A 22,044-nucleotide genomic window follows, 5' to 3' on the forward strand; every position below is an offset into this window, starting at 1 on the left:
TCACCAGCATCATCACTGTCACCACCAGCATCACCATCATCACCTTATCACCATAAACATCACCGCCATCATCAGTGTCACCATTACCACCATAATCATCACCACCACCACCAGCATCATCACTGTCACCACCAGCATCACCATCATCACCTTACCACCATAAACATCACCGCCATCATCACTATCACCATCACCACCATCACCACCATCATCATCACCACCACCACCAGCATCATCACTGTCACCACCAGCATCACCATCATCACCTTATCACCATAAACATCACCGCCATCATCACTGTCACCATCACCACCATCATCATTACCATCACCACCAGCATCATCACTGTCACCACCAGCATCACCTTAAACATCCCACCATCACCACCATGTCTCAAGGGATGACCCTGCCCCAGACTCTGGGCTGGGTACTGCTTGAGTCAGCTTTTTTGCTGCTGGGACTAGGAGACCCGACCAGCCCAGCTGCAGAGGAGGAACAGTTCATTTGAGGGCTCATGGTTTCCGCGACCTCAATCCACGGATAGCAGGCTCCATTCCTCAGGGCTCCAGGTGAGGCTGCACATCATGGCAGAAGAGTGTGGTGGAGAGGAGTGGCTCCCATGGTGACCAGGACACAAGCAGAGAGGGGACCCACTCACCAGATAAAAGTCAGACACCCCCCAGCCGCAGCCCAGTGCCCGCCTCCTCCAGCCACACCCGCCAGCCTTCGGCGACCACTCAGCTCATCCCTCTCGGGGATGAGGTCACCGACTGGGGCAAGGCTCCCACAGCCCAGTGATGTCTCCTGAACCTTCTTGCGTTGTGTCACCGGTGAGCTTGGGAGGACACCTCAGATCCAAACCATAACAGGTGCTTTCCACACATCCCCCCATCGCATGTAACTCCCCCACTCCTGGCCACACACACACACACACACACACATACACACACGCACACGCGCACACACACGCACACGCACATAAACATGCACACGCACGCACACGCACACGCACGCACACGCACATACACACACGCACACACGCGCACACACACGCACACGTGCACATGCACACGCACACACGCACACGCACACACACGCACCCCTCTGTGAGGAGGACATTGCTGCTCTGACTGCACAACCCACGTCCCACCAGCTCCGAGTGAACCTGCCTAAACTCTGCAATAGGCTTCCTGGCCGTCAGAGGACCTGTGGGACCTGAGGGTGAGTCACTGGCCTGCCTGTCCCCCAGCTTCCCCCCCTGTACGTGGGGACATAATGGCACCAGCTTCGCTGATTCGGAAGGACCCCATGAGTGGGCCCATGAAGCAACTGGAGTAGAACCCGGCAGAGTGAGTCCTGGACACGGGTCAGCCAGGCCCTGGGCTGGTTTTAACGAGGACACTGAGGCCTTTGGGGGCGAGCACCTCCCTTCGGGTCCTCTGGGAAGGGCTCGGCCCCGCCCACCACTGCACCAGGCGCAGCTGCCCTCAGGACAGGAGACCCTCGTCTTCCGAACCACCAAGACCTGGCTCCCGGCTCTTGTTCCAGGCGACCTCAGAGAGGAGGAAGTCCTTCTGGTTTCTGTCCATGCTCTAGAAGCGGCAGACGCCCTACGCGAGGCTCCTGTGATCCCCACGGCTTGACCTTTCGGGAACCCCATCCTCCTCTCCAGCCTGCCGAGGCCATGTCCAGGAAATGTGAGACTTCTCGCCACCCCTCCCCGCCCGCCTCCCGGCCAGTATCCTAATCACCGCCCCCCGGCCAGCTTGCTGCTTGCCCAGCGAGTGTGGTCTACGCGGTCTATGAGACCAGCCTTCCAAGAGCAGCCACCAAGGCTCTGGTGGCATTTGCTCCTCTGTAAATCAGCCTGTCTGCAGGCTGGGAAGTGCTCTGAAGTAGTTCAGATTAAAGTTCTGATTACAGTGGAGAGGCAGTGCAGCCAGGGCCTGGGCGGCTGAGGGAGACGGAGAGAGAGAAAGCCATTATCCCCCATTGAGGGGATCCCCGGCCCTGAGGAGGGAGCGAGCCCGAAGTCTGTCCTCCACCCTGGAGGCAGGGGCTGGCCTCGGAGGTGCTCAGAAACCTCCGACACAGAGCCCTGGGAACCGGCTGCAGGGAGACAGACTCCCACCTCCCGCGGCCCTCCCACCCCCCAGAGCCCAGCATGGGCCGTCTCACCACGCTGGCCCTGGACCTCTCTTCCCTCCTCCCCCACACACCTGTGGCCCTCAGCTGTGGCAGAGCCGCCCCCTCAGGAACCCTTCCCTGGACAGGGCAGCCAAGCGGCCACCTCTATATGGGCCTTTGTGTCCACTCACATCCTCCCGGGGATCACCCTGCTGGTTCCCTGGGGCATGCCATGCCTGTGTCCTGGACACAGCTCTGGGCATCTGGGGTCCCTGGAACACCCCAAAGAACCCCAGGAGAACAGCTGAGTCCTCGGTGCCTTCAAGCCCAGAGGTGGGGAGGCCAGAGCACTCCCTGGCCCTTTGGAGAAGCCCCGGGGACACAGCCATCCTCGGGGACTAAGCAGGAGGAGGAATGTGATGTCCCAGAATCTCAGAGACAGATGGGTGGGTCCTGCCCACCGCCCAGCTCTCCTCTTTCTCTCCTGCTTTGGGTCCTCCTCGCCCGGCGTGGGGTGATGGCCGCTCCCACCTGGATTCTTGGAATGGTCCCTGGTTTATTCTTAAATTCTTCCACAGGGCAAAGCCAGACACGTTTGCCAAAACTGACCCTGAACCTGGCACCAGCTGGGCAGGGCCTCGTACTGTGGGTCACCCTGTGGGCCATCCCAGCAGGCCCTGAGTTGAGAACTGCTGGCCACTTGTACCTGGGAGGGGATGGAACCCGCTGGGCCCTCCTCTTATCTGTCTGTGTGCCAGCCCCTGGCCAGCACCTGGCCACACGTCCCAAGGAGAAAGCTGCTAGAACCTCACTTTACAAAGTCCTCAGCCTGAGCCGCACTGGCCAAGCGGCCCTCCTGGCCTGGGCAGGCGTAGATGGTTCCAGAACTCAATTTGCAGAAACCAGACCCTGAAGACCCCAGCTACGTCCAGCGCAGCATCAGCGTGGAGCGGAACCCAGAGCTGGACAGCAACGCCTGCCCTGCCCAGGGCCTCTGTAAACAGGGCGTGTGGCAAGAGGCGTCCCTAGCTGAGGGGAAGCCATGTCCCGTGGAGAACTGGCGTCATCTTCCAGACCTGTCACCTGACGGTGCCATATGGCGGGGGGAGGGGACGCTCCTTCTGCCAGTGGTGCTCCAGGTGACTCCTGTGCTTGGAAAAGATGAGCAGGGCTCCCAGAGTGTCCCAGACACAGCTGCCCACGCTGGCCAGTAGCCCAGAGACCGCAGATGGCCTCAGCAGCCACTGGAGGTGGGGACAGGGACACGTGGGCCATGGAGCCCCTCTCCCTCACCAAGGGCAGCTTCCGCTGTGTCCTGTCATTCACCTTGAACTAAAGGCCGTGACAGGGGAAGCCCAGAGCGGTCCGTCCTGTATTTCCTGACGTCCTGCGGGCTCATGGCTGGCTGAGGATGGAACCCTCCCAGGTGTCCCTGTGAGTTTCCAGGGCCACAGAAACCAGTGCCACAGACCAGGGGCTTGACCTCAGGAACTTCTCCTGTCCTAGCCTGGAGGGCAGAGGTCCAAGGCCAAGATGCAGGGGGAGGTCCATCTGGGGCCGTAGTGGCCTGGGCCCTGACAGTGGCCATGGCTGAAGTCCTTCTTCCCCAGTCGTCTGTGTCCAAATGTCCCTTTGTATTGGCACTTGTTCATGTGGGAGGAGGGCCACCCTCACGGACCTGATGAGTTTCCCACAGAGGGGACTGGCTGACCTCTGTATGGTGTCCCCAGTAGGTCAGAGTCACAGGGACTTTCAGATGCGGAATCCCCAGGGGACACTGTCTCTTAGGGTCTGATCTGGAACCGCTTGGTCCCCAGTGTGGTGCTGCTGGAGGCCAGAACCTTCAGGGGGGACCTGGTGGGAGGAAGAAGGTCACAGGGGTCATGGGGCCCCAGCCTTGGCTAACACCGTCCAGCCACAGCACAGCCTGTGGGACGCCCAGCGGATGCCCCCAGAGCAGCTCAGAGGAGGGAGCTATCCCAGGACCTGGAGATCGGGACAGGCCAGCTGATGGGCTGGCGGGAGGGGCCAGGAGATACCCCCATTCCCCAGTGGCCAGGGAGCTGCATCCCAGAGTCCAGAATGCGTCCTAACCAGAGCCACCCTGGACGGACCTGTGAGGTCAGTTCCCCTCTCAGGGCCACAAGCCACCCTCACGATGCTCACGGGGATCCAGCTTCCGTGACCCGGTGTTTGTCTGTCACACACAGATGCAAAATGAGCCCAGCGGAAAGATCCCCGGTGGTTAGACGGCAGCACCTGACGCTGTGCACTCCTTCACTGATCCAAGAAGTATTCTGAGACCCTACTGCATGCAGCCTAGCTCTGAGGGCTGAGGACGCTCATGATTTTAGGTCCTGGGAGCCCCCGATGTCCAGCACAAACAGCAGAGGCTGCACAGGGACAGCTTTACTTCTGCTGCCCAGGTTGTTTGGCAGCCTTGCTGCATGAAGTCCCAGGGGTGACCCTCCTTGCCTGCTGCTGCTCTGCTCGCCACAGTCTTGTCTCCCAAGAGAGCCCTGTGGTTCAAGATGGCTGCTCTAGCTCGAGCCATTTCAGCTGCATCTAAGCCAGCATGAAGAAGGCACAAAGGAAGAATGTGTGCCTCTCCCTTAGAGTCACTTCCTGGGAGGTTCCACCCACATGCACTAATGTTCCACAGGCTCTAACACAGCCCTGGGGCCACATCAGCTGCAAGGGGAGCTGGCACCCAAGTCACCCCCTAACTAAGCAAAACCCCACGGGAGCAGGGCCAGCTCACATGGCCAGAGGGCAGCTCTCCACAGCCTGAGAGACACCCAGGCTCACAAGCCCCCACCCATGCTTGTTCCGAAGCATGGCAGGGTCCAAGTCCAGAGCTCACAGTGTCACCACCCCATGACAAGAAAGGCGGGACAGGTGGTCACCTCCGTTCAGACCTCTCTCCTGTCCCGTCCTGTGATGTTAGGGGCAGCTGAAATGCCTCTCCAGGCCCTCTCCAGAGCCTCCTCTGAAACCTGCCCCTCCCAGCGTCACTCAGGGCTTATCCTGGCCAAAGCAGCACAGAGCCCCGTCAGCGTCCTGGGGCTGCTGCACCACATCACACCAACCTGTCGCCTTTGGACGGCACAGAGCCCTCCTCTGGTGCCTGGAGGCCGGAAATCTGAAATCAAGGTGTCACAGGGCCATGCTCCCTCCAGACACTCCAGGGACGCGTCCCCTGCCTCTTCCAGCACCTGGGGGTCCAGGCCTGGCATAGCCTGTGGCCACCTCACTCTGTCTCCGCCTCCATCTTCTTGGCCTCTCCTCTGTGTCTGTGTCCCTTCTGTCTCTTTAAGGACACCCGCCATCCACTGTGCCCTCTGATCACTTCCACCCAGACTCGGTTCTGCAGGGGAAGCAGGGGTGGAGACTCGGGGGAGCCGGAGGGACCCCCCACAGCAGGGCACATGGTGGTCTGAGCCGAGAGCAATGGAGAGCTCGCAGGAGCTGGAACACAGCTCTGACTAGGCCAGCCGGGGGCCGGCTAAGGCCCTGACGAACACAGTTACGAGAAAGTTCTAGATGAGCACAAACTGGGATTAAGCAGGAGGGGTCAGCTTGTCTCTGAGGGGCCCTGGGAGGAGCCACAGCCCATCCAGGCACTGCCCAGAGCCCTTCTCAGCTGTGGCTACCAGCCCAGGTCATGTACAGGGCCCTGACTCTGATGTGTCCTCATGACCTTGTGGCGTTGGCAGGAAGAGCCCGCACACCTGGTCCAGGTGTGTCTAGAACAGGTGAGGAGAGTCCCACCACTCGATCCCTGCAGGAGCGCTCCGACCCAGGGCTTGGACAGGGCAGGCCTGGGAGCCTGCATTGCTCCTCCGTCCCTGAGAGAACCAAGCCGCTGGGCCCCAGAACGACACCAGCAGAGGATTGCGGAGGGCAGTGAGCACACGGAGCCTGCTGGGAAGGTGATGGGCTCGCCCTCTGGCCCCGGCCCTGGGCCGCAGGGTCGGAGGGCAGCCGGGTTCCAGGGCCCTCCACCGCCCACCCTTGTCCAGCGCCCACCAGAGGCCGCGGGGGTGAGTCTCCTGGGTGGACCTTGCCCTGTCGGTCCTCCAACCCATATGGAGTTGTCCCTCCAGGTTGCCAGGAAGACCCTCAGACTGGAGCAGGGGTGCAGGAACCTCCTCCAAGCCCCACGGTTGTCCTGAGCAGGCACCTCCCGCCCCGCGTGCTGACTGACGGCCCCATGTGTTTTCTTTACAGTGGGGTCGTGTCCAACCACCAAGTACACAGTGCTATTTCAATGATAATCACAGGCTCCCGAGCCTGCGCAAGCTCCACTATCAGCGGGTGCCTGGGCCACCTGGCAGGGGAGGACGCGGCCCCCCACCTTGGGGCACCTCACAGGGCATCCCTGCAAAACAGACTGTGACTCTGTAGGCCCACCTGATCCTCACGGACAGTCGACTCACAGCCCTGCCTGTGACCCGTGGCAGTGGGGGACTCGCAGCCGACGATCCAACAGCTCCCCGCAGCCTGTGTGCCAAGCCAAGCTGGTGGCCAGGGTGGATGGCCGGGGCCCGCCTGCACCTCCCTGCGTCTCCTCAGCCTCGAAGCAGATGAGAAAACAGCCTGCAGACTACGCGCAGGACCCAGCAAGGTCCAAGGAGACGAAGAGCCCGACAGCAGTACCCAAAGCACAGGGCAGGGTCCTCCGGTGGCTGTGACCAGCCAGGTGGCCCTGTCAGTGCCTGCACTGGGCGGGTGGGGGGTCTGAAAACAGCGAAGCTCCGCCCTGCATCCTGGGGGGCTTCTGACGTCCAGGGCCAGCAGGGCCGGCTCCCCTGACAGCTCTGGGCAGGACCCTTCCCGCCCTGTCCATGGGCCTCACTGCAGCCCCTGCCCTCGTCCCTATACCGCCTTCTCCCTCTGCGCCCCTTCCTCTCTCTTAAAGGGGCACCAGTCGCTGGATTAGGGCCCCACTCATCCAGTGTGACCCCCCTTCCTAAGGACGTTTGCAAAGACAAAGAGTTTCAGGTGTCCAAGAAACACCTCCAGAGTCCTCCTCCAGGTCCCGACAGCGATGCTGGGCAGGCAGAGGTGGTGGCTGCCATGGTGCGTGGAATGGGGCTTTCTGTTACTTGCCAGCCTCCCGGTGTCACCTGGGCGCAGGTTTGAGAGCCTCTATCCAGGCCATCTCAACAGCTCATGGCCAGGTTTCTGACTCCTTTGTCACCTAAAAGCATAGCTCTGCTCTTCCCCTGCTCCATCACTTCCCACAGCTCCCTACTGCCTGTACCAGCCACTAGCATTAGCTCTCCCTGCTTCTCTGGACACCGTCCACTCCCACCAGGTCCAAGCACACCTGTAGCAGCCCAGCTTGGCCTGTGGGGGCGGCTTGTCACTCCCCTTCTCCACTCATTCGTTGGCTTGGTCAGCTGACATTTAGGATGATTCACCACGCGTGTCCCAGGTGCTGTTCTAGGTGCTGGACACAGAGTAGCCAGTAAACCATCCCTGCCTCCCTGTCCTTGTGGAGTTCTGGGGAACCACCCACCCCTCCAGACCCACCGCTCTCAGCATCAGCCTCAAGGCCCTGGCCCACACTGGCTGCCCTGCTGAGGCCCACCTCCCCTAATCTGTCCAGCGCCCACACACACCTGGACCCCAGTTCCAGCCAGGGCCTTGGTCCTGCTCACCTCTGACCCCAGGTGCTTAAACTCTCCTGAGACTGGAGGAAGTTGATCAACGTGTCCAAGGGAGCACTTGGTGGCTGGCCCAGACTGTACCCCAGCTCAGGGGGCATTGGAGAAAGGAACAGGACCCAAAAATGTCATGGACACGGAGAGGGAGGGTGCGACAGACTGAGAGGAGCCTCCTGTGGGAGAGGCCAGGGGCTGGCCGGTCGGCTCCTCCCGAGCCTGACCCAACCTGCTGCAGGGGGCTCCTGTGTGGAGCTCCCAACCTGGCCCCTCGGCCAGCGCTGAGCCGTCCCTTCCCTTCCCTCCCATTCTCTCCCTCCCATTCTCTCCCTCCCTCCCTCCCTTCCTCTCCTTCCCTCCCTCCCTCCCTTCCTCCTCATCTCCTTGCTCTCTAGCTGCTCTCTGCTCTCCACACCCCTTGTCCTTCTGAAGAGCTGGCCAAGAGGACCCGAAGGACAGCTAAGTCACCTCCGGGTTCCGTGAGCCCCTCCCTGCTCTGCATACTTGGGTCATTTCTGGGCAGATGAAGGATCCACAAGACTCAGACCCACAGGGAAGAGGCCCAGGGAAGAGGCCCTGCACAGGACAGAGGAGGCAGAGAGCAGAGTGGCGCAGCTCCTCACCAAGAGCAACAGGGACTGGCCACTGAAGCTGGGCAGGGCAGGAGGACCCTCCAGTGCCTGCAGCGGGAGCTGGCCCTGAACACCTGAACTCCGGACTTCTGGGCCTCTGAAAGAAGAGCCTTCTGTGGTTCAGAGTCCCCTGGTGTGGACGTTGGTTCCAGCAGCTGCAGGACACGAGCAGAATAAACCCTAAAATGCCAATCTCCCCCTGGCCCTTGTGCTCAGGCTCCTCCCGTTTTCATCACACACAAAATAAAGATCAAATCCTCAAGGCGCTGAGTCTCCAGGGCCCTGCATGGCCGCCATCCACAGCCCGGTCCCTCTCCTGCTGGCCCCAGCCATGGAGGCAGTGCTGACTCGGCCCCTCTGCTGGATGGCTCTCCCCTCCCCGCTGCCCACAAACTCCCCTTCAACTCTGTCCCTTTATCTCTAACAGGGTTTCAGCTTGGAAAGACTTAAACACATGAAAGAGAACCCCCTGCCTCAGACCCCGCCCGGGACCCCAGTGCAGCACAGGGAGCCCCGAGGCCCTACGGCCAGCCTCTGCCCCCTCTGCCTCCTTCCTGCCCCTGTTTCCACCTCTCACTCTCCGCCTGCCTCTTCCCTCTGCCCCGTGGGGCGTCAGGAGTACTCAGCAAGTTTCACAAACAGCACCCTATCCTGCGACTACTCAGCAAGCTGCTTTGTTGTCAGGGTCTGACTGTGACCCATCCATGTTGATAAACGTCCATGGGTCCGTGTGTTTTCCCGGGCGGGCGCTGTCTCTCCTGTCTCTCGTGCCCCTCCCTCTCCTCGCCCAGCCCCCAGCCCCCACCATCTCCACTCCCCGCCTGCAGAGGTGCAGCCCAGCCTGGCACCCCAGCTCTCCCTAGACGGGGCTGCCAGGCTGCTCTTTGCGGGTCTCTAAGCAGGCGTGTGGATGTGCCTCTGGTCACTGTCCCAGGAGAGAGGCCAAGGGTGGCAGTAAGTGAGCGGTTTCAGTTTTACTGCCCATAATCCAGTTACTCTCCTGGGAGCTGCATCAACTCCACGCCCCACAGTGGAGAGTCCGCCCGCCTTCCTGCCTCCGCTCGTTCAGCAAGTGCTTACTTAACTCCTACCAGCAGGAGATGACCCGCAGGTGCTGAGCAGCCCAGCACAGGACAGGCAGAGTGGACACCGGGCTGTCCTCCTGGACCACAGGCCCACAGCTGACCGGTTTGCCCTGGGGAGAGCCAGGCACAGCTCTGTGCCTCAGTGTCCCCATCTAAGGTATTGATAAATTCTAAAACACACATGTAAGTAGAGATACCTGCACAGGTGTGCGTACACCTGCACAGGTACGAACACAGACGTGGACACTGGAACAGACACACAACCAAAGAAAGGTGCGAACACAGGTGCAGACACAGGTGACCCAGCACACATACAGACAGCCATGTAGATGTGGGCACGCGTGGCCCAGTTGGCCTTGAGCACACACAGGCCCTGTGTGAGTGGCCCCTGTGCCTCGGGTTCCTACCTACAGCACCCACCAGAAGCCCGAGGAGGAGGATCCCGCAAGATGGTGAGGCAGGGCACGGGTCAGCGTCGAGGCAGTGCAGGACCCACATGGCCGTCTCCCCGGGTCTAGGTCCTGCCAGCACAGACCAGCAGGAACTCACCGTGGTCAGCGTGGGCTTATGGCTCCTGGCAACAGAAGGATCACACACCGTGGGGAGCCCTGGGGCACGTCCCTGAGAGTCAGGAGAGCGCCTTCTAGATTTAAGGTCACATTAGGAGATCTGAGGGTTTGGGGGACGCAGGGCTTTGCTCTGGATTGGGTGTTGTCGGAGAGTGGGGGTAATTTGGTGTCTGCTGTCTTCATTGTTTGAATGTAGAAGGTTGGGACAGTGGGTGAGGGTGAAGCTTTGATTGGTGAAGAATGTGCTGTCACTCCTACTGGTCAGGCTGGGGCAACTGGTCCTTCTGTGACCTGTGTTCAAAGTGGTCATGGAGTGACCGTTTACGCATTAGAGCAGGAGAACTCTGAGGCCCCTTCCTCCCATAGACCCTGCTGCTGTAGTCACTGGGGTCTCTGGAGGGTCCCCCACCCACTAAACAGGTTTCTGACTTGGATCCTTGCTCAGCGACCCTGTGGTCCCAGGGGTGGCTGGCCAGCCTCCCCCCACCAGCCTGCGTGTCCCCCCATGGGGCAGACCCTGTGGTCCCAGGGGTGGCTGGCCAGCCTCCCCCCCACCAGCCTGTGTGTCCCCCCACGGGGCAGACCCTGTGGTCCCAGGGGTGGCTGGCCAGCCTCTCCCTTCCCCAGCCTGTGTGTCTGGTCTTCCCAGAAATCCTCAAGGGAGGAGGTTCCCAGCCTCCTCAAAATCCAGAGGACCTGGACTCAGGCAAGAGGGACGGACACTGGGAGGGCCTCCCTCCACTATGTCCACCCCGTGTGACAAACAGAGCAAACCACCAGCTCATGTGGCCGGCAATGGTGCCCACGTGGACAGGTGAACGTCTTTTAACTCAGTGATGGTAGTGGGCAGCGCAGTGTCCCACAAAAATCATGTCCACCCAGATCCCAGGATGTGGCTTTATTTGAAAACAGGGTCTTTGTGGATGTCATCAAGCTGAGTCCATAAAGGATTTCGTGGCCCTTGGCCCAATGATTGGCATCCTCAGAAGAAGAAAGGACACAGAGACCCAGGAAAGCAGGCCACACGAGGACAGAAGCAGAGGAGGAGTGACACTCTTCAAGCCCAGGTCTCCAAGATGTCAGCAGCCACCTGAAACCCGGAGAGAGGCTGGGAAAGGGCTCAATCCTCCCTCCCAGCCTCGGCAGCACCACCCCAGCCCACACCGGGGCTTCAGGTCCTGAGAATGGGTTCTGCTTGTGTGAGCTGCCCAGTGCACGGGGACTTGACATGGCAGCTCAGGAAACCTGCATAGGGACCTTGGTGGCCGTTCCCCTGCCTACTCCCCGTCTGTCCCCGAGGGTGGAGGACAGGGACCCTCCCTGGCATGGCCAAGCCCCCTCGTCCCCGGGCTCTTGCTCAGGCACCCATCCTGCCTTGGCTAGGTGGCGGCTCCTGCTGCTTGGCCCATGGAGCCGCCCTTGGGTAATGACCGTCATCATGTGACTGTGGTGTTGCTGGCACTGGTGATCTGTCATTGTTAACGTTTATGAAGTGACTGGTCTGTCTGCAGCAAATGATAATAATAAAAAATAGGAATTGCTCCCCTCTGATGGCCACGACCCGCAGGGAACCAAGCGTCCGGGAAGGAAGAAGGGCCCCAATGCCCGGGTAGTGCCAGGACAGGACCAGCAGGTCACTAAAGACCCCAGGCTCCTCTTCTCAGCCCTAAGAGCCCCTGGAAGTTGTTGGCTGATGCTGACCTCTAGCCGTTCCAGGGAGGCAGGAGAAGGTGGCCATCCATTGGCCATCGGTCAGTGCCCGTGACAAGCCCAGATGGGTCAGGCAGACCCAGAAGGAGGAAGGAGTTGAACCCAGACCTGTGTCTGCCTCAAGTAAGACCAGGGCTCGGGGCCAGATACTCACGACTTCTACGTGGGGTCCTGGAGCCAGGGAAGGGGTAGGGTGACCGCATCCCCCAAGGCAGGCACAGGGAAATCACAAGTGCACGTCACTCCTGGATGACCAGTCCACCGCCATCTTCACTGCCTCCATGCTATGAGAGAGTCAAAATGACCAGTGTCAACAGGGAGCCTCACCCACTGCTGTTGGGTGACAGAAGCCCTGTCCCCCCACCCCCCTGGGGACCCCTCAAAGGATGCACAAGTCTCCATATGGGTTTCAGAGGAGACCTGCACAGACTGCCCTTCTGGGAAGCAGCAGGTGGCCTCTGCAGCACTCCACTGTTGGGGTCAGGGCAGTGTCCCTCAGCTGTCCCTCATCTCAGGAAGCACCTCCTGCCAGCCCCTGAGGCTTCAGAGGCCAGCCCCTGTCCCAGGCCAGCCCCCATCACAGCGGAGGCCATCCCCTGTCCCAGGCCAGCCCCCATCACAGCGGAGGCCATCCCCTGTCCCAGGCCAGCCCCCGTCACAGCGGAGGCCATCCCCTGTCCCAGGCCAGCCCCCGTCACAGCGGAGACCCTGATGGAATCCACACAGACTGGATTTGGGCTGGAGTCAGTGGGTCAGGAGGAAACAGGGGGCTGGGGACAGGGCAGCTGAGGAAGCCAGGCCAAGGCCTGTAGGACGAACCGCCCAGGACCATGCACACATTGGGTGGCTAATTCAAGGACATGCTGCCCTCAGTGTCTTTGATCAGGACCTAAAAGTTCCTGTGATGACCAGGTCCCTCCAGGGGCCAGGCCCTGGGGACAAGCTTCTGTGTTCACATTTGAGATCAAGACTCGGACAGCAGGTGCCGTTCCCGGTTTGACAGGTTCCAGTTGGATGGGGAGAGCCCCTGGCCCAACCCCTCCATCCGGCCAGCTGCTGTCCCAGTGTGGACCTCCCAGGGGGCCGGGCCTGGCTGAGGGAGGGCACACCTGGAGGTACAGCATAAACAGTGACCAGGCGGGGCCAGCAGCCTAGGACACACCTGCCGTGACACACCTGCCCAGGGAAGCCATCTTTGCCTGGAAGGAGCAACTCGCTTCAGAGGACGATTGTAAGAGAGAAAGGGGCAACTTTGCAGTGGGAGGGGCCGTTGCCATGGGAGGGGCCATGCAAGAGGGAGGGGCCGTTGCCATGGGGAGGAGAGAAATCTGGGTGCCTGTGACCAAGTCCCTCTCTCAGGGGAAGGGGCACTGCAAGGGGCCTGAGCAGGAAGAGGCCGTGACTGGAGGCTGGAGTGGGAGCTGCCCACACTGGCCACACCCCGAGGTGCAATGCTGGCCCTTTGACACAGGCCACAGAGTCAGCCACCGGTCAACGGGGATGTACCCTGCAGGGGGGCTGCAGCCAGGCAGCTCCCACCCCAGGAGCAGTGCTCCAGGCCCGCACAGCTCAGCCTGGAGACAGCTGCCAGCCTGAAGGGGCAGGAGCAGCATCTATTTCAGAAACATTTTTCTGCCAAAGCATCACAGGATCCCCAGTGAGCTGCAGCTCCCCGACCTCGTCTCTGTGACAGCATCCACCCTCTGTGGCCACCTCTCCCCGGGGCCGCACCACAAGCAATTATCCCGGTCTCTGCTGCTGAACCCTGTCACTTCCTGTGTAGGGCCATCGAAGACAGATCCCCAGGGGCCGGCCAGGTGCCAGCTGGCAGATCAGAGAAGGTAACAAACAGGATTGATATGTTTAATCTAACGCCAGGACTGTTCACACTGGGAAGGACGGGGCTCCGTTTATCAGGATTAGACAGCTCTCAGCAGACAGAGCCGTCCAGACCTCACCTCTCCTGTGTGAAGGCTCCATTATTAAACCCAGGCCCGACCCCCGAGCACTTCCTCAAAGGAAAACGTGTGCTTTGTCAAAGGTCTCCAGAGATAACAGCCTCCTGTCCCCTGTCTGACCCCTCCGTCAACAAACAAGGGTCTCCTTGTGGGATTGTGCCTAGCGTGGCTCTCTCACCCCCTTCCTGCTTTCTGACTTTACAAAGTGTCCTGAGGGAGAGAGAAAGCTGCTCCCTCCACCGCATCCTCAGCCCGTGGCTTGCTGGCCACAGCATCCCCTGACCCTGCCCGGGGCCCTGCAGGCAAAACCAACAGAGTCTAAAGACACTCAGCCTCACCGTTTTGAAGTTGAGATGGCAGGAGCCGGCAGGACTGTGGGGACCAGGGACATGAGGGTGGCCCGGCAAGTCCCTGTCGTCCCATGTCAGGGTATCCCACCCAAGGTCCAGTGTCAGCATCAGTAGCATGCACCAGTGATCATGCAGGTTTCGGCCATGCCCCAGGCCCCTGCATCTGCCCTTTAAGTAAGCCTCCAGGTGATTATGGTGTCGACCAGAGATTGAGAGCTAATGGCCTCAACCTGTGGGGGTGGGGAGGGGGTGGAAAGCCCATCTGTTTGGGCCACATGACCAAGTGCCCTCGTCTGGATGACTTCAACAACCCAGTCCTGGAGGCTGGGAGTCTGAGATCAAGGTTTGGCTGGTTTCCTCTGAGGCCCCTCCGTGGACATCCCCTCCTGAGCCCTCACATGGCTGTCCCTCTTAGGACACCAGTCTTGTAGGGTGAGGCCACCTGGTGACCGCTTAATCATTTCTGGAAAGACACCAAATAAAGAAGCCCTTTGACGTATGAAGGGGTCACCCCCAATAAGTCCATTGTAAGTTGAAAATACACTGAGTCGAAATGCATCAAATGCCCTGGATCCACCCAAGAGCCTGCTCAGCAGCACGGCACGCTGGAGAGGGTCACTTGCTCCCCTGGTGGTGGCAGGGCTGAGAAAACTGCCCAGCTGTGCAAAACAGGACCTCACCCATGCCACCAACCCAGGAAGGATCAGATTCAACGTTCCAAGTGCAGCTTCTACCGAATGATTCCAACTCTGCAGCATGACGGAGTTTAATGTGTAAATTGCACCTTCCGAGGTTGGGTCCTTCTGCAGTCCAGTCTGAGCTCCAGGGTTAAGACTCAGCATGTGAACTCTGGTGGACACATTGGCCCTAACAAGAAGCCAGAAAGAAATAGATCAAGCCACAGCTCCCTCTCAGCTTGGTACGATGACACTGGCACCACAAATTTTGGTCCCAGAACCCAGTTCTGCATATGCCAGGTCTCTCAGCAGCAGCTCAGGGCTGACAGCAAGTGGGAAGGCAAAATTTGCAAGACTGGGTCCATGGGGCGGGGAGGGGGTGGGGTCAGGGAGAGAAAGACACGCCTCTCCCCCATCACACCCTTCCTTGCTCACAGAGGTGCTTCTAGAGGAAGAGAAACCCCAGCTCCTGTGCTCAGCTGCATGGCTCACCCTTTGCCCCAGGAGAGAGCAGTTTCCTGGCTCCCTTAACCCCTCCCCCGCCCCAGACAAGACCCTCGTCTCCACGTGCTCCATGGCTGCCCCTGGGAGCCTCCGCTACTCAGCCTCCATCTTCTTGGGTCTTTTCAGCTTCCCCAAACTCCTGCACGTGGTCACACAAGTCCCAAGCTTGGGGGAGAGAAACAATGGGCCAGCTGACCACACGAGCAGACCCACACTCACCACCAGTGAGTTCAGGACTGAGGCCAGAATTTCATCCTCATTCCCTGGAGTCTCCTCTGGGGTGGGTTTCCTGGGTCTACCCCCTCAGTTTACCCCAGGCCTGGAGGGGCAGGAGGTGGGCATATCAGGGCCCACCTTTGACTTGAGGGTCCCTGTCAGTCATCTTTCTATCACAGGATGTCTGAGATAATCCACTTAAAGGAAGAAAGAGTCATTCTGGCCCCTGGTCCCTGAGGTTCACACCCCGGTGGCTTGTCTGTCACCCTGGGCCTCGGGTAAACCAGAACAGCATGGCAGGGAGCAAGTGGTAGAGCAAAGTCACCTCGTGGTGACCAGGAAGCAAAGAGAATGAAAAGAAGGATCCAGGGTCCCTTCAAGGGCACACCTTCAGTGACGACTTCTGCCACTAAGTTCCCCTCCTGAAATTACCAGCACGTCCCAAGAACATCATTGGCTGGAGGCCAAGTCTAATTTATGAGCCTTTGGGTGACATTTAAAATCCAACCCATAACTTCCCAGCCCTGGTCCCCCAAAGACTCATGTCTATTTCAAAATGCAAAAGGCATTCCGTCCACCTCCAAGAGTTCCCACGTTATTAACTGTTCCAGCATTCTCTGAAGTTCAAACTCAATTTCTCTTCTGAGACTCAAGGAAAACTCTGAGCTACAAGCCTCAATAAACATTAAAAAAAAAAAACAAGTTACATGCCCAATGGGACAAAGTGAACATTCCCATTCCAAAGAGAGGAATGGGGCATAGAGAGAAAGGGTGGGACTGAAACCCAGCGGGCGAACGTTGAATCCTGTTGCTCCACATCTGTCACCCATGGCACACAGTTGTGTCATGTGAGCGCCAAGGGGCTTAGAGACCCCCACCACAACCTGCTGGCTCTTTCTCAGGTTGCTCTGCTCGTGCCCACTGTCTCCCTTGGCAGATGTCACATGTTCCTGCATCTCTAACTTCTCGTGGTCCCTGCTTCGGCCTCACTCCCATGGCTGCATGCATGTCCCTGCCTGGAACTGCCCACAGGCACTCCAACCCCATCACATACTGCCTGGTTTTCCAGAATTGCCTTTGAAATCTCGGTGGAAATCTCCATGACCCTACAACTCCTGCATTCCTCATTCATGCAAAACAATTATCAAATAGATGACACGAATGTCCAGCACCAGTGGGAGCAGTAGCCAGGTATCTGTGGATCACAGGTGCAGCAAACACTGAATGCCCAGGTGGCTGAGCAAAGCCAAGCACACCAGAGTCACAAGGGCTTCCTAGTAACCCCATGCACGCAGGGTGCCCCAGAGCTCTCTGTTCAAACAAGTTTTTGAGCCTGCTGTTTGTCTCGCTGATTCCTGAGACACCCTCCAAGCTTCTTTCCTATTGTCCTGATGTAAATTAATCACTTTCCTTTTAATGGTGCTAATATACTTAGTACCACATTCTCCTTATCTGCAACTATATATACACTTTGTGTGTGTGTGTGTGTGCACACGTGTGCAAAAATGAAAGTTTTTCAAATCTTTCTTCTTTTCTTTTTGTTTCCTGATTCTCATTGTAAATATGGCCAAACGATATCATCAATATCCATGTCACTGCCTGAATGCCGGGCTGCCTTGAAATTTCATCCAGCAAATAAACTAGTCCATCACCTTTAAATTTAGCTTCACCCAAAGTCTCAGGGTTTGGACGACATGTAGACAAGTTCTTTGCCAGAAGGTAATGAAGATGGCCTCTAATCTAATTCTTAGTAGATTCTGCCTTTCCATAGGAGACCTCATGAGCACAGTCTTTACTGTCCACATTTCGGTCAGCATCCTGGTCTTCTGAGCTCCCACAGATATGACCATTAAGCTCTGCTTCCAGCATCTAAGACTTTTCCTAGGACACTTTCCAATATTTCCTAATTCCTCCTGAGAACCACTTCCAACGCTTTCTGAAACGCATGATCAGGCCACAGACCCACTCCTGGCACTGATTTTCTGTTAGTCGGCTTCCAACACTCGGATAAAATATCAGAGAAAATTAACTTACAAAGAGGAAATGTTTATTTTGGCTCATGATTTCCAAAGTTTTAGTCCAGTGGGTTACTTGGCCCCATTGCCTTGGGTCTCTAGAGAATCAGGACATCATTGTGGGGAGCATGTGGTGGGGAAAGGCTTCTCATCTCATGGCGGGCAGGAAGAAAAGAGAGCAGGAGAGGAAGAGGGACTGGCACACAATACCCCCTTCAAGTGCACTCTCCCAATGGCCTAATTTCCTCAAGTTTCCAACATGTGAACAGCACCTTCTGTTGAGGACCAAGCCTTCTACACATGCACTTTGGGATACATGTGAGATGCAAACCCCAACAGTCATCTATTTCAATAAAGGCCCCTGAGCATTTTCTGGCTCCACACGTCTCTACTTTCAACCTGGCTACTTACTGAAGACAATGTGTTGGTTTTTCTTTGCATTCAAAATTTATCAACAGGATTCCTGTCAGAGCCAACCCATGAGGTGTTTTCTACTCCAAGAAGAAGACTCGAGAAGAACAAGGGATCTTGTGGGGTTTTTCAGGTACTCTGCCCGAGTCCCAGATTTATCAAAAGTGAAACAGGATGAATAATTCCTGAGGCACAAGGTGGAACAATGGGGGGGGGGACTCTTGCTAAGTCTGAGATAGCCCACTGAGCATTGTACATAGATTTAAAAAAAATCTGTTTAACCCTCAAAATGACTCAGTGATATGGATCCTGCATCTCACAGGCAGGAAGTGAGACACAGAGTTAGGGTTGGGTATCCTTCTGGAGAGAAGCACAGCTCGTACGCAGTGTACCCCAAGTAGGATGCTGGCCATCCTCAGCGCCCTGTGCTATAGGCACAGCACCTCCACCTCTGCTTTCATCTCTCATGCCTTCCGCTGTGGTCTCTTCTCTAGCTTTTATGGGGACACTAGTTATTGGATTTAAGGACCACTTAATCTGGCATGATGTCATCTCAAGCCTTGCCGTAATTGCCTCCGCAAAGACCTTCTTTCCAAATAAAACCGCATTCTGAGGTTCCAGTGTCTAGGGGGACACCCTTCAGTTTAATACAAACCCTGTTTCTTCTGCCCTAACAAAATCCTGTAATCTAGGTAGTTATTTCTCAGAGTTCTGGAATTTAAAAGCCCAAGATCAAGACATGATTCCTACGTCTGCTGAGGGCTGCTCTCCTTCACGGTGGCCCCTCTGCTGCGTGCTCACGTGGCAGGAGGCGCAAACGCTGTTCCTCACATGGAGAGTTAGAAGGGCCAAGTGCCTCTCTGAGCCGCTTCAGAGAGGGCATAAATCCCCTTCACAAAGACAGGACCCACCTCTTAACACCAGCTCAGTGGGCATTAGGCTCTGCATGAGCTTGGAGAGAGAAACATTCAAACCCCAGCACGTGCTAAGAGCAAAGCCTCTGGACTCTGGAGACGGTTAGCGGCACTCAATCCCTTCCCCTCCCCTCCAGCTCCCGTGGCACAGTTTCCTCCACAGTCACTGGCACGGGCTCCTCCTCTCTTACCTGCTCTCCCAAATTCTGTCCCCCCATACCTCTCTCAACAGGCACCCTCTCATCCCCTGCCAGCCCCAGGTCCCTACTAAGGGAGCCCCCTGGACAGCTACCTACCCGTCCCACTGCCCATCTTCCCAGAGTCTCCTTACCCTTGCCACCAGCCCCAACAAGCACTCCCCCTGCAGGCAGAGGTAGAAGCCTCGGGAGAACCTTCAGGGTGAGGGCAGAGAAGAGATGGAGAGAGGAGGGGGCAACGTGGCTCAGGAGAATTACAGTTCTGCCTGCCAGTGCCTGACCACAGTGGGGGGGAGACAAAGATGTCAAGCTCCAAGGCCCTGTGGCCCCCAGCCCAGAGTCTCTGGAGACCCATCCTACTGACCTCACCCAGGAGACGCGGCCCCTGGCATGTGGCCTCAGAGGAACAGCAGGAGTGTCTGGAGGTCAGGAGTGGCCAGTCTCTGCCCTACCCTCCCTGAGCACACGCTCTGAGATTCCTGTCTCCATTCCCAGGAGGAGACCCCAGGCCCAGGCTTCTCTCTGCAGGGCTGCCTGGTTTCGGCTCCTGCAGGACCAGCTGGTGGCTCTGCTTTCCTGACCTGGACAGCCGGCTGGCACCAACCCTCCCCCGTAGCTTGTTCTTCAGGACTCCCCTTGTGTTTTAAGGTGTGGTCCCTCCAGTTAGAGGTGGGAGTCCCTGTGCCTGGATTCAGGCACCTCGGAGAGGAATGGTGGGGGGCACATCTTCAGAGAAGCCCGCCCCGACAGCTCTGTGGCTCTGGGAAGCTGCTGAAGCTCTCTGGGCCCAGCGTCCTCTTCTGTAGGGCGGACGTGACGCTCATGTCCCTCACAGGATTGCTCTGAGGCACCAGGAGTAGTCTGACGCAGCAGGGCTCTCCAAGCCAATGAACTCAGGTGAGGAATAAATTAAAACGAGTGCTTTTCTGGTGGTAACAGTTTCAAGTGAGTTTTTCCTGAGATCGGTGAGGCTTCTAGTGTCCGGGGGCAGCCCCTCCCCTCCCCCCTCCCTGCCCAGCACTGTTGTGATGCTTACCTTGACACATGCTTGTCAACGTGGGCACGGGAAGGTGCCAATGGCATTTAGCAAAGCAAAATAAATGGTTCCTCCTGTCCGACTCAGAAGTCCTCCTGTCCCCAGGGACGGAGAGGCTAAAGCGTCCCTCAGTCACCTCTCCAGGACACAGGAAGATAAATACAAACCAGAGGCCCGCATCTGGGAGCCCCAGGAAGGCTGGCAGGGTGGGCCGGGCCTACTGGGGTAAAGGTGCCCCTGGTGAAGTTCACTACTGCTGCCGCCGTGCCACCCAGGGAGCCCTCCCCTCCCTGGGTTCCCGCGTGTGCACTTGCCCTTCCCGCTGCCCCAGCCTCTCGGTCTGCCCTCTTGTACAGGCACAAGCCACCATCTTCTGCTCCCCAACGCCCCCCTTCTGCTCCACCCCTCTGGTCAAGATCGCCCCTGTTCCTGTGACACATACGCAGGAAGGCACCCCCACAGCCTGGCGGGGTGCAAGAGTGGGCGGGACACTGGCAGCCCAGATGAGCAGAAAGAAGATCTGGCCACCAAAGATACACATCATGCTTCCCGGTGTCAGAAGGTGGACAGGGTCAGCCTGAGTAAGTGCCCGTGGGTGACAGGCCATCAGAGCAGGAAGTCAGATGAATATGGGCAGTCACCTCTACAGGTCTCTGTGTCCTCACCTGTAAAACAGGAATAATATGAGGATTAAGTGAGGTCTTACACAGAACGCCTGGTAAGCACAGTGTCAGGGATTTAGTAGTGTAATTATTATCATCTTCTTCACCATCACCACCATCATCATCTTCATCACCACCACCACCATCACCACCTCCTTCATCACCACCACCACCACCACCATCATCATTACCAGCACCATCATCACCACCATCATCTTCATCATCAGCATCACCACCACCACCATCATCATTACCACCATCATCTTCATCACCACCACCACCACCTCCTTCATCACCACCACCACCACCTCCTTCATCACCACCACCACCACCTCCTTCATCACCACCACCACCACCACCATCATCATTACCAGCACCATCATCACCACCATAATCTTCATCATCAGCATCACCACCACCATTATCATCATCACCACCATCATCTTCATCACCACCACCACCACCATTATCACCACCATCATCTTCATCATCACCATCACCATCATCACCACCATCACCACCATCATCTTCATCACCACCACCACCATCATCACCACCATCATCTTCATCATCAGCATCACCACCACCACCACCATCATCACCACTATCATCTTCATGACCACCACTTTGATCGACATCATCACCGCCATCACCACCATCATCTTCATCATCACCATCACCACCACCACCACCATCACCACCACCATCATCTTCATGACCACCACTTTGATTGACATCATCACCGCCATCACTATCATCTTCAGCATTATCATAATTGCTGTATCCTGGAAGATAGAAATTGAGCTAGTCTCTGGGAGACGGGCTACACTGGGATTGGAGAGAGGGATGGGGAGGCCCATGAGGCAGGTGGAGAGAGACGTGGAGAACAGTAGCAGTCAGAGGACTCTGGGGGCCAACTGGATCAAGACCCTGGGGTCAAGGTGAGCTGAAGTCGACTTGCCCTTAGAGGAGAACAGAGGCCCCTCCTCCCCGCCCAGGCTCCCTGCCTCCACCCTGCTCTTCCTCAGACCCCAAACTCCCGCCATGCCACCCTCTACCTCCAGGGCCCCCCACCACCACCTGGAAATGACGTGTGGGACACCACAGCAGAGGTCCCAACCTCTGCACCGGGCACCCCAATGACCCTCCCTTTCAGAGGCACATGCCCCCCGAGGACTTCCGGCCTCACCCTCTGGCTTGGCAGAGAGTCATCCTGGGCTTCTGGAGACTGACGACAAAGCCCTCCAGGGCTGGAAATGAGAGTCGTGTGATAATGAGCTGGCAGGGCGCAGCTGCCAGGCCGCCAGCTTTG

The 22,044-nt window shown here is 57.8% G+C and overlaps 1 protein-coding gene and 2 long non-coding RNA genes across 3 annotated transcripts in view; all 3 read right to left on the bottom strand.

The window, feature by feature from the left end:
• Positions 1-2,663: 2,663 nt before the first annotated feature.
• Positions 2,664-3,500, bottom strand: LOC144372093 (uncharacterized). The gene is made up of 2 exons (XR_013432147.1): positions 3,454-3,500; positions 2,664-3,273 (listed from the first exon to the last, which is right to left on the bottom strand). It is a non-coding gene; the product is annotated as an uncharacterized LOC144372093 (long non-coding RNA).
• Positions 3,501-3,526: 26 nt separating this feature from the next.
• On the bottom strand, positions 3,527-7,117 carry LOC144372092 (uncharacterized). Its single transcript, XR_013432146.1, has 3 exons — positions 6,541-7,117; positions 5,217-5,494; positions 3,527-3,981 (listed from the first exon to the last, which is right to left on the bottom strand). It is a non-coding gene; the product is annotated as an uncharacterized LOC144372092 (long non-coding RNA).
• A 3,848-nt stretch (positions 7,118-10,965) lies between these two features.
• LOC144372094 (mitotic spindle assembly checkpoint protein MAD1-like) overlaps positions 10,966-22,044 on the bottom strand; it is a 257,564-nt gene continuing 246,485 nt past the window's right edge. Inside the window, exons 12-14 of the mRNA XM_078035512.1 lie at positions 20,712-20,735; positions 11,947-12,076; positions 10,966-11,172 (exon numbers count right to left, since the gene is read on the bottom strand). Of these exons, the coding sequence (XP_077891638.1) occupies positions 12,063-12,076; positions 20,712-20,735 (38 nt within the window). The 3' untranslated portion in view covers positions 10,966-11,172; positions 11,947-12,062. The remainder of the gene's footprint in view (positions 11,173-11,946; positions 12,077-20,711; positions 20,736-22,044) is intronic.

This window comes from Ictidomys tridecemlineatus, chromosome Y (genome assembly GCF_052094955.1).
Source record: "Ictidomys tridecemlineatus isolate mIctTri1 chromosome Y, mIctTri1.hap1, whole genome shotgun sequence".
Taxonomy (NCBI): Eukaryota; Metazoa; Chordata; class Mammalia; order Rodentia; family Sciuridae; genus Ictidomys; species Ictidomys tridecemlineatus.